This window comes from Bufo gargarizans, chromosome 2 (genome assembly GCF_014858855.1).
Source record: "Bufo gargarizans isolate SCDJY-AF-19 chromosome 2, ASM1485885v1, whole genome shotgun sequence".
NCBI classification, from domain to species: Eukaryota; Metazoa; Chordata; class Amphibia; order Anura; family Bufonidae; genus Bufo; species Bufo gargarizans.
The window spans coordinates 629011884-629022784 of NC_058081.1; the positions used below are offsets into that span (position 1 = coordinate 629011884).

Here is a 10901-nt window from a genome sequence, read left to right on the forward strand (position 1 = left end):
GCACCTCCTAGTCTTGGGGCCCCTGCCTGGTGGTGATTGGGGTGCCCTAGATGTTAAATGTTTTGGCAGGGTGCAAGGGAGGAGCTAGGAGGAAACATTTGTTCCTTTTAACCTCTAATATGATTTCTTCTGATTCTTCCTGCAGTTTGAGTCTCTTTTTAAGCCGTACATCAGATATTGTATGGAAGAGGAGGGATGTATGGAATATATGAGAAATCTGCATCGGGACAATGAATTATTTCGGGCGTATGTGACGGTGAGTTTTTATATCCTGTTAGAAGAACATTTTTTTCGAATACTTCTCACAGCTGACGGTTTGCTACAATCCAATCCTGAGGTAAACACATCAACACCACAAATCTCTCTCCGGTAATGCACTTTAGGCCGAATGTCACATATAGCTGTGTGAGCAGGACAAGGGTGGGTTATTAACCGCTAGATGTAAATTAGGATGACAGTAAAGTGATGGCACTCCAGCTGTGGGGAAACTCTGACTCCCAGCATTCATTTCTATGGAGTTCTGAGAACAGCCAAGCAAGTGTGCACCTTGGAAGTTGTAGTTTTACCATGGCTGGAATGCCGGAGGTTAAGTCAGAGCAAATAAAAATTAGGGGAGATTTATCAAAATTGTTGTAAAGTAGAACTGGCTTAGTTACCCATAACAACCAATCAGATTCTACCTTTTATTTTTCACAGCTCCTTTGGAAAATGAAAGGTGCAATCTGATTGGTTGCTATGGGCAACTGAGACAGTTTTACTTTACACCAGTTTTGATCCATCTCTCCCTAATGTGTTTTTGCCTGTACACCACACATTGAGGTGACTGGGCACAGTGTAATGCTTGTTTTATCCTATGGTGGCGCTGCCACATCTCCTCCCAGACCTGGGGTTTAGCTGGAGAGGACACATTGTAATATGGTGAGTGTCAAGGGAACCTTCTAACAGTTTTCCATAGATCAGAACCTCCTATAAGGCCGCATGTACACGGCCACATCCATTTTTGCTGTCCGCAAATTGCAGATCCACAAAACATGGATACGGGCTGCATGCATCCCGCCTTTTCCCCTTCTGCATGCGCCGCAAAAGGGACAAGAATAAGACATGTTCTTTATTTTTTGCGTGGCCGCTGAACGGACATATGGATGCGGACAGGACGCAGTGTGCTGTCCACATCTTTTGTGGTCCCATTGAAATGAATGGGTCTGCATCCAATACGCAAAAAATGTATATCGGATGCGGACCAAAACTACGGTCGTGTGCATGAGGCCTTATGGTGATGGGTTTTGTATTTGCAGTGGGCCGAGAAACACAAGCAGTGCAACCGTTTGAAGCTGAGCGACATGCTGGTGAAGCCACATCAACGTCTCACCAAGTACCCCCTGCTGCTCAAGTCAATCCTAAAGAAAACGGACGACCATCAGATCAGAGAGTCCATCATCACTATGGTACGTTATGTGCCTCAGATCCGATGATGAGTATTTCCATCTCATTGGCAGTAGTATACAGTATATTGAGGTCTAAAATGAGGTGTTATGTCGTACTATAGATAAACTCAGTGGAGCGTTTCATCAATCATGTCAACTCCCGAATGCGCCAGCGGCAGGATCAGCAGCGGCTGGTGGCCATCACCAGTCGCATTGACTCATACGAAGCCGTGGAGAGCAGTTCTGATGAAGTAGATAAGGTGAGAAATGAGTGATGTCGCCCACGGTATATGCCCCATTGCCATGGGCACCAGCCCCTTTTATTTGTCCTTTATGTTATTTTATATTATTAATCTAACTAATATTTCATATTTTTCAATGTTAGATATTAAAGGAATTCTGTAAGTTAGATTTGACGGCGCCCATGATTGGAACATCCCTCAATGATACCCGACAACTTCTGCTGGAAGGAAGCCTCAAAATGAAAGAAGGGAAAGACAGCAAGGTGCAGAGCTTACACTCTAAAATCTATACATGATAGCCATACTAATCGATTAAAAGGGGTGTCCAACGAGAATGGCAAAATGGCAAGAGAATAGAAAAAATGGCGCCCCCTGCTGGTTTTGGTTAATGCCTTCACTCTCCAGCATCCTGGGATAAATGGGTCAAGGGATTGTTATGTTTCTCCCACCATTACCGACTTTCCCTCTGGTTACTATCTCCTTATTAGTTGCCAATGGTTCTGGTAATTATGAATTCTAATGATCTGACCATGACAAATCAACCAAATGTGTTTTTACTTACAGATGGATGTTTACTGCTTCCTGTTTACGGATATTTTCCTCATCACAAAACCAGTTAAGAAAGCAGAGAGAACCAAAGTTATTCGACAGCCGTTACTGGTGGACAAGATCGTCTGTAGAGAACTTAAAGACACAGGTGAATAATTATTGCAGTATTATTTTTGAACACTAGATGGTGTAGGCGCACCCTCAATCCATTCCTTTTCTGTATATTGTACCATGCTTGATAACTCAGCCGCTGCTTTTTGTTGCTGGTGGTTAATAGTATTTGCATGTCCGTCTTCTTTGGGTCTGAAGCTTTTGTTTGCATGCTGTAAAGCAGATGTGTTGCCAGGGAAAAGGTAAATATTAACTCAGTGTGGATGCGCTGACTATTGTTTGTCTACCATGCACATTAAATGGAGGGGAAATAACCTGTAATGGCTGTAAATAAATACAGGTCAGGTTATAGTGCAGCTGTCGTCGTGAATATTACCCTATGCAATGCCCCAATCCAGACCAGAGAGTCATTTAATTCCCCTCTCTTGCTCCTTTACGATTTTGAGGCAGAGATAGGAAAACCTTTTATCCAGTCACGTCAGCACAGAGTATTTCTAGAAGTGACCGCACTGATCTTAATGCATCCCCTTCTTCTATCTCCATTCAGGTTCCTTCCTGTTAATCTACTTGAATGAGCTCAGAAGTGCAGTTGGCGCCTATACTTTTCAAGCCAGTGGTCAGTCGTTGTGCAGAGGATGGGTAGAAGCCCTTTATAATGCACAGGTAAGTGAAAATAACGGTCACGTTGCCTTGTAGAGAGAGAATACAGGGGTCTTCAGACTTCACTCCACAGCAAACCACTGAGGACAAAATATTTCATTGTGTTTTGTATAAAACAATGAGAAACCCCCAGGTATTGGATTATATTGACAGATACAATGAAGTGGACATTACGCAATACCTAAGACAACCCTGTGGTGGTGCTGCTGCCCATTGTTCTGAATCTTGACGCTCTGCAAGTCAACTCTGTCATGAAAACAAACTATTAATTGATTGTTATAACATGTCCCATAGAACTTGCTACAGAGACTGCGTCAGGAGCATGCACAGAACCAGCAGCAGGTATCTCACCTGCCGGAAGAGGAAGAAGAAATGGAAAGTGGGACATCCGCAGCCAGTTCCCCAACGATTCTGCGACGAAGCAGTGCTGACATGTTGCATAGGTAAGAGACCTATTTACCTAAAGGGATTGTCCACTAAGGACAATGCTTTCTTGTTAGAAGAAGCTGATCAAAAGGTACATTAACATAGTAACATAGTACATAAGGCCGAAAAAAGACATCTGTCCATCCAGTTCGGCCTGTCATCCTGCAAGTTGATCCAGAGGAAGGCAAAAAACAAACAAACTGTGAGGTAGAAGCCAATTTTCCCCACTTTAGGGGAATAAAAAATTCCTTCCTGACTCCAATCAGAATAACTCCCTGGACCAACGACCCCTCTCTAGTAGCTATAGCCTGTAATGTTTTTACACTCCAGAAATACATCCAGGCCCCTCTTGAATTCCGTTATTGTACTCACCATCACCACCTCCTCAGGCAGAGAGTTCCATAGTCTCACTGCTCTTACCGTAAAGAATCCTCTTCTATGTTTGTGTACAAACCTTCTTTCCTCCAGACGCAGAGGATGTCCCCTCGTCACAGTCCTGGGGATAAATAGATGATGGGATAGATCTCTGTACTGACCCCTGATATATTTATACATAGTAATTAGATCTCCTCTCAGTCGTCTTTTTTCTAAAGTGAAACACCCTAATTTTGATAATCTTTCAGGGTACTGTAGTTGCCCATTCCAGTTATTACTTTAGTTGCCCTCCTCTAAACCCTCTCCAGCTCTGCTATGTCTGCCTTGTTCACAGGAGCCAAGAACTGTACACAGTACTCCATGTGTGTCCTGACTAGTGATGTGTAAAGTAGTAGGACTATGCTCTTATCACGGGCATCTATGCCCCTTTTGATGCAACCCATTATCTTATTGGCCTTGGCAGCAGCTGCCTGACACTGGTTTTTGCAGCTTAGTTTGCTGTTTATTAAAATTCCTAGATCCTTTTCCATGTCAGTGTTACCGAGTGTTTTACCATTTAGTATGTACGGGTGACTTGCATTATTCATTCCCATGTGCATAACCTTACATTTGTCAGTGTTAAACCTCATCTGCCACTTATCTGCCCAAGCCTCTAATCTATCCAGACCGCTCTGTAGTAGTATACTGTCCTCTTCAGTGTTAATTACTTTACACAGTTTAGTGTCATCTGCGAAAATTGATATTTTACTATGCATTGCAACTTGCAACTGGAATGTGGAAGAATTCAGCCAGAAGTGCTTCATATCTCTGCAGTGCCACCAACAGGGGGAATGAGACATTACATAGTTTCTATTAGAAGAAGTGGGCTGTCCATGTCAATTGATATTCTTACATAATGGTTCATAATCTTTTTGCATTAGAACATATATTGTGTAGACTGTTATAGGTGGCATTCATATGTTCCCTAGATGATGAGTACCCTCAGTATTGTGATTATTTGTTAAATTTGTTTTCTTTAACTCTTTGCAGCCAATCAGACAGCTCGACAGAGACAATTTCAGTTGTGGTCATTGATGCCTGTGATGATCTCTCCTCTCCTGAGACTGAACAAGGACCCTTTAGTTCTCAGTCTGATGAAACCTCAATCAGTACCACCACCTCCTCCATCACCCCTACCAAAGACATGTTTGAAAGCATGGAGACTTCAGATGCAAACCCAGTGGTGGATTCTAACTATCTAAAACTGGAGCCAAATACATGTAGATCGTCATCTATTGACAGCGCTTATGGGACCCTCTCTCCAACATCACTGGAGGAGTTTGTAGAACGTCAACAACAAGAAGTGACAGAAGGAGAAAGGGATTCAGTCAGTTCTCAGCGCTCAACGTCTCCAAAACTCAAGAGAAGAACCCCTGTCCAGCTCTTACCATGCAAGTCTAAGGTCTTGAAATCCAAATCTGAAGCCAATCTCCTTCATCTGATTTCAACAGAACCAACAAACCATGATAGTGAGGAAGCTCAGCTCACCCAAAGTAAGAGTCTGTGTGAACTCTTTATGTCACAAAGGCCAGACAATTTCATGGACTCAGAGAACAATAAAATTGTCCTTCCTCGATACGTTTCCCACAAAAGGACTAGCTTGGTGGAACGTTCTTTGAGAACAGCTGAAGAACACTTATCAAAACCCAGGTCTCATTCAGCCTGTACAAGACAGAATGTTGTCAACCTAAGCAGCTGCAGCAGCAGTTCTTCTGACCTTTCGGATGCAGATGAGATACGATTTTCCAAAACTTCTGACGATCCACTTTCAGAGCAGCTTGACTCTCTCCCAGATTTTGAACTAGACTCCCCATCACAGGAATACAGCAGTTCTTACACAGAACAGTATGTGGAGGACAATGGGACAGAGATGGACAATGCTGCTGCACCTGGCTGTGCCAGGCGGACAATGTCAGACCCACAGTCAACCCAGCATAGGAAACTGACTTTGGCCCAACTGTACAGGATTAGGACAACTTTACTCCTTAATTCCACTCTAACAGCCTCGTAAGTCAATCATGATTTTTTTTTCGCAAAACACCAATTCTGTCTCAGTTCTTCACATTATTGGGATCTGGCTTGCTGACAGTGATTGGACATCTGCAGTTTGTTACATTGTATCAGGGCATATGCGTCATCTTGGAGTCCAGAAATATTTGTTCTGCTGCTGTTTACCTAGAGCAGGCATCCTCAAACTGCGGCCCTCCAGCGGTTGTAAAACTAAGACTCCCACAATGCCCTAATGTAAGCTGATACCGGTAGGCTGTTTGGGCATGCTGGGAGTTGAAGTTTTGCAACAGCTGGAGGGCCGCAGTTTGGGGATGCAGTTTGAGGATGCCTGACCTAGAGGATTGTCTATACTGATACATTGTTACAACCTTTAGTTGTGTAGAAGGAGAACTAGCTCATTACAGATGTTATAGGGATTGTCCTTAGGCTACTTTCACACTAGCGTTAATATTTTACTGTATTGAGATCCGTCATAGGGTCTCAACACTGGAAAAAAAAGCTCCAGTTTTGTCCCCATTCATTGTCAATGGAGACAAAACGTAACTGAACAGAATGGAGTGCTCCAAAATGCATGCTGCAGATTGCTTTCTGTCCTGGGATGCGGGGCAAAACCCACAATGCAAGTCAATGGGGACGGATCTGTTTTATCTGACACAATATGACACAATAGAAAAAGGATACGTCCACCTTGACTTTCAGTAGAGTTCATGACGGATTTGTCTTGTCTATGTTAAAGTTAATACAACCGGATCCGTTAATAACAGATGCAAATGGTTGTATTATCAGTTACGGAGGCGTTTTTGCTGGACCCTGCCAGATCCAGCAAAAACGCTAGTGTGAAAGTAGCCTGGGTCATGTTTATTATAATAAATGCTGGGATCCTGTTAGAATAAAAAAAATTATACTTACCATCCCAAACCTCTTCGGTTCCAGTGCTGCCGCTCTGTCTTTCCTGACAGGCTTTGTTGTCCCGACTGCAGATGACATGCCCACATACTGCACATGACCACTGCAGCTAATGACTGGCGTCAGCCTCATGCCATATACTACTGAGGCCAATTATTGGCTGCAGCGGTAATGTGCAATATATGGGCACATCATCGCTGTAGCCAAAGCATTACGTCATAGCTTGGGATGGAGAGGAGCGCCAGCGCTGTATACGAGGGGGCATGTGACTATAATTTTATTTTTATTATATATATATTATAAGTGTCCCTGGAGTTAAAAAAGTAACTTGGCAAAAATCTTTGTCACAAAAATATGAAAGAGACAATGTTCTGATACATACCTGCTTTAAAGGTAGAGTCACCAGCGACCTCCCTATGAAACTGTTTGCACCTGATTAAAATGCTGTTTTTCTTTTCTTGATCTCATTCCCAAGTTATGACACTTTTTCTTAATAAGCAAATTGGGCCTTTGGTGCAATGAGGGCCTCACCGTTGCTCTTGTTGCACCCAAGCCCCACTTCTTTCTGTGACCAGCCCCTCCCTGGCTGCTTTGATTGATAAGGCCAGGCAGTGTCAAAGCAGTAAGGGAGGGGCTGGCCACAGAAAGGAGCGGAGCTTGGGTGTAGCAAGAGCAATGGTGACACCCTTGTTGCACCAAACGCCTAATTTACTTATTTTGCATAGAAAAGGTGTCATAACTTGGGAACAGAGCCTTGGATCAACGTGTGAATCATGTGAATCACAGCTATGTATCTATGCAAACAGTTGACTAGGGAGGTCGCTTGTGACAGATTCCCTTTAAAGGGGTTGTCTCAATACAGACAACCCCTTTTACATCAGCTGCCCTGCAGCAGCTCCTGCTTGCTAGTGGCTCTTTGCTCTGGCCTGTAGATGCCGAGGTTCCTCTGTGCCATCCATATCTCCTTATAGGACATGTGGACAGGAATTGTCCTTGTGAGGGAACCCCTTGAAAGCCTTCTTGGGTGCTCTCTGCCCTTAGTTCAGTGGCAATAAGGCCTTGAGGTAATCTGATAGAGACAGGTTACAAGGGATGCCTTCCCTATATTAGACTGCTAGATTGCTAAGGTAGTTTTTTCCCCTAGCAACCAGTCTGTCAGGCATGTTTATAAGTTTAGTTTGCTTAAAAGAAATGAATGAAATAATGAATGTTCTTCACTGGACCCAATGGTGTTGTTTTTGCTCTGTGGTTTTTTGGGGTTACCTGACCAAGCATCCCTTCTAAAACTGAAGCTGGTATTGGTCAAATGGATCAGCAGGGCTGCTTTCTGCAGGAAATAATGAACACCTATGAGTGACGCCTACTAACATACGCTGATGTCTTTTGTATTTTCAGGGAGGTGTAATACATTGGAACAGGAACACATTGACAGTAGAAGTGGCATTTTCTGAGCAGATGTCTATGGATTACCACGTGGCGGGAGGGCACAGAGGTCCACGTTTAGGTCTGTGTGTGCCGCTGTTGGTCCGGATAGTTGGGAGAAACTGGATAATTGTCAGACATTTGCAGAAAATTCCCTTCGGCCCCCGAGAAATGCATCTTGTTTGCACTTTGAGCAATAAAGAACTTTTAATCTGAACTTCCAGGTGAGAACTGTTATGGCAGAGAGCGATGCCATAGAGCGCAACTGGACGTGTGCCTCCTGGATGGATCCCAAGTGTTGTGAGGACCAAGCGGATCCGACCTCGTCTTTAATTATGCATACAGTGGACTCTTATATTGCTTTCATGTTTTACATACTGACCCCTGCCACTAGGAGATGTCGGCTAGATCTGTCTATTAGCACAGCTCGATGTAACGAAACGTTTACTAAGCTGCACGTCTGACAACATGATCGAAGGGACAATGTGACGCTCCTGTAAATTAGAGGGATATTACAAGTCACCACGACTTGTATGGGGAAACAGAACAAACGGTGGCACTGGCCCAATCAGCCAGTCATCTGTGATTCTCCTGGTCTTCATCAGCCATGGAGTCTAGTTGAGTCTTGTGACTATTTAAAGGGTTGGTCTAGTTTTGACGTTCCTCAATCAATTGATTGCTTGTAGCACCATCTGTAGGTAAACTGTGCTGTGTCCAGCACTGTTGTTGGCATTGGATGACATGGATGCCCATTGATTACAATGGGCACCTTTTAATGCTTATGGTGCCCATGCATATTAGATGTAAGTGGGTCGAAATTGTTGATTTCAGGGGGGGGGAGGGGGAGCAGCCAACTCCCCTCCATTAGTAGATGGGGAAAGAAGGATCAGACATGTTAGATTTCTGGCACTGAGCTTGCTGAATATCTGGCAGAAGTATATTTCCCTTTCCCCATTGAGGACACATGCATGCACTGCCAAAGGAGCAATAGTTTTGGGGAGAATTGGTGTTCAGCCAAAAGCCATCTAAGGTGGCTTTAGTCACTAGGAGACAAGGTTAAAAGATCATTATTGTAGGACCTGAAGGGGTGGTGCTTAACATAAGCATTCCAAAAACAGCAAAGAAAGATGCTTTGTGTCATGCTCCGCCCCCTCAGCTCGTGCCACAATCAAAATACATTGTGTGATTTCACAGCAAAGCGTTCCCATGCTACAAATATCTCATGGGGTGAATCATTTTCAGATTCATAATCCAACCTAAGTGGACATCCCCTTTAATTATTATCACGAGGCTGCAGACGTACAGCTTAGAGTAAGTAATTCTTAATGATGAGCAAAGGGGCGATGACATCACCAGTTATAACGGGTGACATCAGAACTCTAGATGGAATGTAATGCAGTCTATATCTATGTTACCATAGGGCGTGTATTATACAGAGATGCCCCGCCTGTATATACATTGAGAAACGGGTTCCCTTGAAAGCTTCTGTATGTGACCAAAGTTGGACATCTAAGTCCGATTCATATGTAGATAAGAACGTCTTACGACTTTCAGTTTGCTTGTGTTGCTGACCTTACAGCCTCTCCAAGCCAGACCACATCCTGTCACTCCATTTAAAGGATGCGTTGCTAGTGTTTAAGTAAGTGAACCCCCCTGCTCCGTATGGAGGGGGGAATGTCTTTTTCGATAGATTTTGTATGGCAATGGAAAAGATGTACAGTGACAGTATTATGCTTCCCAGACATGGTGCTTGCCAATGTTTAAATTATTTCTTCTATTTTTTGTTGTTGTTACATTATTTAAACTCCTAAGGGCACTTTATTTGTAAGATAATTTGTAGTTACAGTACCCAGTACTCAGAAGAGACCAGTAATCTGTACATAACCTAGTATAGCATGTCAGACGTCATGTCATAAATAGCTTTTACTGACATATGTTCTTAAATAATCTAATTTCCTAACAGGCACCAGTCATCTTCACCCATATAGGCGGCCATTTTGCAAGCAGAACCACAGTAAGCGTGTGAGCTTTAAATTCAGACTAAATATATGGTTAAATGGGGTTACCTGAGCTTTTTTTAGTTTTTCTTTCTTTCAGAAACAGCGCCCCCCCCCCCCCCCCTGTCCTCAGGCTGTGTCTGGTATTGCAGTTAGTTCCAAGTTACTTGAATGGAATGGAGTTGCAATACCAACATAAAAAAACAACAGATTTCTGATAGCCCCTTTATGACGTTTGACATTTTTTTTTCATGTTTGAAGCTAATTTTCAAAATGGCCGCCATGTAGGTGATACAGTTTCATTATAACTTAGGTTCCACATTATAGCGCATTGTCATGTAACCCCCATCCGTACAATTGTACACCGCGTACCCCGGCAGGGTAATTTTTTATTTATTAAATATATATTACTTCTTTAAAGTGGTATAATTTTTTGTATTATAAAAAAATATAGGTGAACAGAGTTTTTTCCTAATAATTTGGAAATAAAATTGTAAATGTAATAAAATGTTTGTAAATGTCGTGATCTGTGGTGGTGCTTAATTTCATAAAATAATAATAACGTACGGAATTGGCATCCTGTGGACTGCAGCATAAATGCGTGACATCACTGGACTGCTGTCCTGGAAAGGACCTCGACCACCAGATGAAATAATCCGAGCACTGTTCTGAAAGGACATAATGTGAGCAGCTGAAATTATGAGGAGGCAAAGATAAGCACAGTGACTGTAATTGTTAGG

The 10901-nt window shown here is 43.0% G+C and overlaps 1 protein-coding gene across 2 annotated transcripts in view; it reads left to right on the plus strand.

Moving 5' to 3' along the window:
* PLEKHG5 (pleckstrin homology and RhoGEF domain containing G5) overlaps positions 1-10581 on the plus strand; it is a 283957-nt gene extending 273376 nt beyond the window's left edge. For both annotated transcript variants that reach the window (XM_044282134.1, XM_044282135.1), the window contains 9 exons: positions 146-256; positions 1296-1445; positions 1547-1684; positions 1810-1929; positions 2231-2363; positions 2874-2989; positions 3281-3429; positions 4817-5833; positions 8138-10581. In XM_044282134.1, the coding sequence (XP_044138069.1) occupies positions 146-256; positions 1296-1445; positions 1547-1684; positions 1810-1929; positions 2231-2363; positions 2874-2989; positions 3281-3429; positions 4817-5833; positions 8138-8147 (1944 nt within the window). In that variant the 3' untranslated portion in view covers positions 8148-10581. The remainder of the gene's footprint in view (positions 1-145; positions 257-1295; positions 1446-1546; positions 1685-1809; positions 1930-2230; positions 2364-2873; positions 2990-3280; positions 3430-4816; positions 5834-8137) is intronic.
* The last annotated feature ends 320 nt before the right edge of the window (positions 10582-10901 follow it).